Source organism: Cibotium barometz, chromosome 18, assembly GCF_041138505.1.
Source record: "Cibotium barometz isolate CiBa-2024 chromosome 18, ASM4113850v1, whole genome shotgun sequence".
Classification (NCBI taxonomy): domain Eukaryota; kingdom Viridiplantae; phylum Streptophyta; class Polypodiopsida; order Cyatheales; family Cibotiaceae; genus Cibotium; species Cibotium barometz.
The window spans coordinates 34759291-34764094 of NC_141063.1; the positions used below are offsets into that span (position 1 = coordinate 34759291).

General features: G+C 44.4%; 1 protein-coding gene across 1 annotated transcript; it reads left to right on the forward strand.

Annotated features, from left to right (window-relative positions):
• Window positions 1-697: 697 nt before the first annotated feature.
• LOC147629243 (linamarin synthase 2-like) lies at window positions 698-2627 on the forward strand. The gene is made up of 2 exons (XM_086812500.1): window positions 698-1273; window positions 1371-2627. The coding sequence occupies exons 1-2, from the start codon at window positions 778-780 to the stop codon at window positions 2276-2278; spliced, it is 1404 nt and encodes a 467-aa protein (XP_086668626.1). The 5' UTR covers window positions 698-777; the 3' UTR covers window positions 2279-2627.
• The last annotated feature ends 2177 nt before the right edge of the window (window positions 2628-4804 follow it).

A 4804-nucleotide genomic window follows, 5' to 3' on the forward strand; every position in this document is an offset into this window, starting at 1 on the left:
CCGTGCCTGAAGTGAGCTTCTAGCCGCCGTGCCTGAAGTGGCACAGTTAGTTTTTGGATTAGAGCTCTACAGTACCAGTGTCCCATAGTGCAGCACTTGTAGCGCATTCTCAATCTCTCTATGCATTGTAAGAGTCTTGAAATTTCTAAGTTTTAGCAGCACATGAGAGCTTTGCACCAATCACTTTCTCTGCTTGCACCCTCTGACAATTACACCATCTAATAATCCTGTGTAGCAGAAAATTACCCTCAGCTAAAGCTTGTGGGAAACCCCTCACCTTTTTTTGGACCTCTTTTACAATGCATGAATTCTATGCGCTACATGCGTTAGCGGGACACGGCTCTTAGAAAACTTGGTCATATCATTTGTGAGAATGAGATATATTTGCTTCCATAGCATGGTACAGATGCAATAAGCACATTCAGCCAAGGTACTTTGGCAGTGGGAAATTGGCATGAGTTGGGCACGCTCAAGATTCTCTAGGGCGCGACTAACAAGTTCAACAACCCAATGGCCGACACCAAGACTACGCAGGCCGTGAACGTCACGGGATATTCCATCAGCATCAACGAAAGGAACGAGTCCACACAGAGGGGGACGTTAGAAAGGAACGAGTCCACACAAGTCTAGTGAGGGGAACGAGGAGAGCGTGGGCTCTTAATGCTCATAAAGCTACTCCTCGTCCCCCTCATTTTTCGTCAAGCCTGGTTGTAAGTGGATACACAGCATACAGAGGGGGAGGGAGAGAGAGAGAGAGACGTGTGTGTGTGTGTGAGGATGGGCTCTGAAGCTTCCCCCCATGTTGTGGCCATTCCATGCCCTTTTCATGGCCACACGATCCCTTTCCTTCACCTGTGTGAGCTTCTCGCCAGTGAGGGTTTCACCATTACCTTTGTCACCACCCCTCGCATCCAACCCAAATCTCACCACATCATCCAAGACCTCCTCAAGAAGGGCCTTCACATCCGCGTTGCCCTCCTCCACGACGGGCTTCCACAGCAGTACAGCGTCTGCGTGAACGACATCCCCACGTATTTGCGCCACGTGGAGATGCTGAGGTCGCCGCTGGAAGCCCTCGTGGACACAATCAGAGCTGACTCGGCATCTCCCCCGATCACATGTATTCTATCAGATTCGCACTTGGGGTGGGTGCAAGATGTGGCCGACAAGTTCAAATTGCCTAGAGTGTGTTTCCTAACCTCTTCTACAACGGAATTCTCTGTTCTGTTTCACCAGCCCATGCTTGTAGCCCAAGGCCTTCTTCCATTCAAAGGTGGGTTTGCCATTCGTTTACATCCTTTTGCATCGTTTTCTGTAGCTGGATTATATGCCTGCATGCTCATAACTTGAAGTTCAACATTTGTTTGCAGAGGGCAGTTGCGATGTGATCTCCTGCATCCCAGGTCTCCCTCCCACCCCCCGCACAGATTTCCCTTCTTTCCTGCAGGTCGAGGATAGCTCCGACTACGAGTTTCAGTACTTCATGCGCCAGATTGCAAGAGTTGCAGATGCTGAACGGTTGCTGGTGGCCTCTTTTGAAGATCTTGAGAGCTGGGTGATCCAAGCCCTTTCAAAGACGCTTAAAATACAGCCGATTGGCCCTCTCATTCTACTAGGCAACAAAGAAGAGGAACATGATAATGATGATGCGTGTGACCAATGGCTAGATAAGCAAGAGCCCAATTCAGTTATATACATAGCTTTTGGCACTCTAACAAATCTCCAGGAACAAGAGGTCTGGGCTATAGCCGGTGGACTCCAGCAAACTAAGCGACCATTCATATGGGCGCTTAGAGAGGATTCGGTGTCCGGTAGCCTTGACCCTTTTCCACCGGGATTCAAGGAGAAGACTAGGGCCGAAGGCCAAGGGCTTGTGGTCACATGGGCTCAACAACGTCGCATCTTAAGACACCCGGCTATTGCCGCTTTTCTAACCCATTGTGGTTGGGGTTCCACCCTAGAGAGCATTTGCATGGGGATCCCTGTACTTTGTTGGCCCCTGTATGGAGATCAACTCCTCAATTGCAATCTCCTAGTAGAGCACTGGCAAGCTGGCATTAAAATTGCCCCAGGGCTTACTAATCGTCGATGCTCCCTCACCCCTAATCATGTGGCATCTGCCATCACCACCATAATGAGCTCACCTATGTACCATCTCAACATGGCCAAGCTCCAAGCCCTTGCCAAACACACTTGTGGTCCCAATGGAAGCTCCAAAAAGAATTTTCAGCATCTCGTGTCTGATCTTTTTACACTCTCTCAAGGCTCCTTCATATAACATCTCGAATGAGATCCAAAGGTTTCATGACATTGTGATCTTCGAATGAATCGATTATTAATGACATCCCTTGAAAGAAGTCGACTAAATGAAGACTACTATATATAATAGGACTCTAATAGAAGGTGATTCAGCCAACCTATACATATAGTACTTCAAATAGGCATGCATACTCTAGCTTGAGTTTTTTAAAGAACAATGTATAGTTTACAAGTAAAGTCATTGGGGAATTGTGTTCTTCATGATTAAGCATGAATAATGTCATCTTGGTGATTACTTTTATACATAATGTATAGATCTTTTCTCCCTTGTTGTATGAACAAAGCATTGGGACCATGGCTATAGAGAGGTAGGTTTAAGAGTGTGTGTGTGTTTGCGTGTGAACATGCGCATGCATGTGCACGAGAGAGAGCGAGAGAGAGAGAGAGAGAGAATTGTGTGCGAGACTATTGGATTTTACTTGAGAAGATTTGGAGAGCCAAGCACAATTGGGAAAAAGTGTACGAGACCACAATGGAGTGTTGTTGGAAGGTCGTGGCCTGGCCGCCTACATCCCACATGCATAGAGTCCTAAGCAATGGGATCATCTATAAGTAATAGAAGACTAGGGCCGTTCTCATTCCTCCTACATCAATTTTCATGGCTTGGAAGGGATTAGAGTGGTGGAGGTTAAGTGCGCAGTAGCATGAACACTACTAGATGGGTGAACTCCTAAGAAGTGGCCTCCAATTTCCAACATGGTATCAAAGCCAGGGAGGGCATGTTGGGATGTTAACAGTTAGCGGAGCTCGTTGACTTACCAATTCCTCTTGATGGAGCTGAATGAAGGCCGAATACGTGTATGAGTAGATGGACAAGCTTGCTAGCATGCTGAGTGTAATCACGTGCCAAAAAGACGGCTATGTAGATAAACCCTAAGGGTACCAATTGTGACATCACTGACAGTGCAAGAAGCCACTAAGCCTCGTATCATCAGAGCCTTTGGTGTTGGAAGGTTGTGGCCTGGCCACCTACATCCCACATGCATAGATTCCTAAGCAATGGGATCATCTATAAATAATAGAAGACTAGGGCCATTCTCATCCCTCCACCACCAATTTTCATGGTTTGGAATGGATTAGAGTGGTGGAGGTTAAGTGCGCAGTGGCGTGAACACTACTGGGTGGGTGACCTCCTAGGAAGTGGCCCCTAATTTCCAACAAGTGCTACGAAAAAAGAGTGGAGCATGAAGTATATCCTATGATTTGGGAAATGTTATGGAAGAACACAAAACATTTGACATTGTAAATTAAAAAGATGAACTTTAAGGGATGCAATCATAATTGAAATGTCACAGCTCATCCAATCCTATTTGTGTATGCTATTCACACAATTCTACTTGTGTTTTAACTAATGCCCACTATTCATGGTCATTAATTAATAACCTTAAATTTTAAAGGTACCCCTCTCCTTGCCTAGGTTATTCACAAGTTTGCCAGCAAGACTGTCGGCACTTGCCATTGATGTTCACATTTGTTCTTGCCTCGACTTCCTGCCATTTGCCTTGATACTCTTCTCATTGGCATGGCCACATGTTGTGCTTTTCAGAGCTAGTTTCAGAGCTTGGTTACACAACCAATAGCTCCTCACCAAGCGGTGAACCTGGAGTATATTGCTGGTGCAATTCATCCACGCCATTGTACATCCATGTTGAGCCTAACCTCAATAATAATTCCATCTTATTATAATGATAATTGATGATGTTTTCTCATTAGCACCACTTCTCTTTCTAGACATAAAAGGCCCTAAAAACACCTCCCAATTAACCTAACAAAAAAAGTTTTACTCAGAGAGTTGATCAACTTTCTATGCATCAATTAAAGAAAAACCTCTCTCTCTCTCTCAACCATCACAACACTATATGGTCCAAGCTATTTTCATAAGGTTGAATGAACTAGGACCAATGCAGAGAATGTGGATGGTGGAGGCCAAAAGGAAAGCAAGGGAAAGAGAGAGTGTGGGGATGCCGCTCACGCAAGGGGGGGGGGGCATTATACATGATGACATTGGTTTAACTAATTAATCTGCACCTATTATACAAAGTTTATGCCAAGAGGGAAATGGGGAAGGAGCATAAGTGATCTTATTCCATCAATTAATATGCACCTAGTATATAACGTTTGGATATCTACCTAAAATAAAGAAAAGAATATCTTATTCCATCAATTAATATGCACCTAGTATATAACGTTTGGATATCAATTAATATGCACCTAGTATATAACGTTTGGATATCTACCTAGTATATAACGTTTGGATATCTACCTAAAATAAAGAAAAGAATATCAATTTTTAAGGAAACTGTTGGCGATTAAAGAAAATTGAATTTTATGACTTTACTTTGTGGTTGCATGGCGTATGAAGTAAGGTAGGACTTTGTGAGGGTGGTAAGAAAGGTTAAGACTGTGAATGTGATTGCATGAATAAAAAGGCAAAGTAGAATTTTGAGAGTGGAAAGGAGCCACTTTAAATAGTGTAAGGTACGAG

Bases quoted from the DNA above. Each gene is read 5' to 3' on its own strand.
- LOC147629243 (XM_086812500.1), top strand. From the start codon at position 778: ATGGGCTCTGAAGCTTCCCCCCATGTTGTGGCCATTCCATGCCCTTTT. The intron at 1,274-1,370 runs GTGGGTTTGCCA...ATTTGTTTGCAG, and splicing joins AGGCCTTCTTCCATTCAAAG to AGGGCAGTTGCGATGTGATC.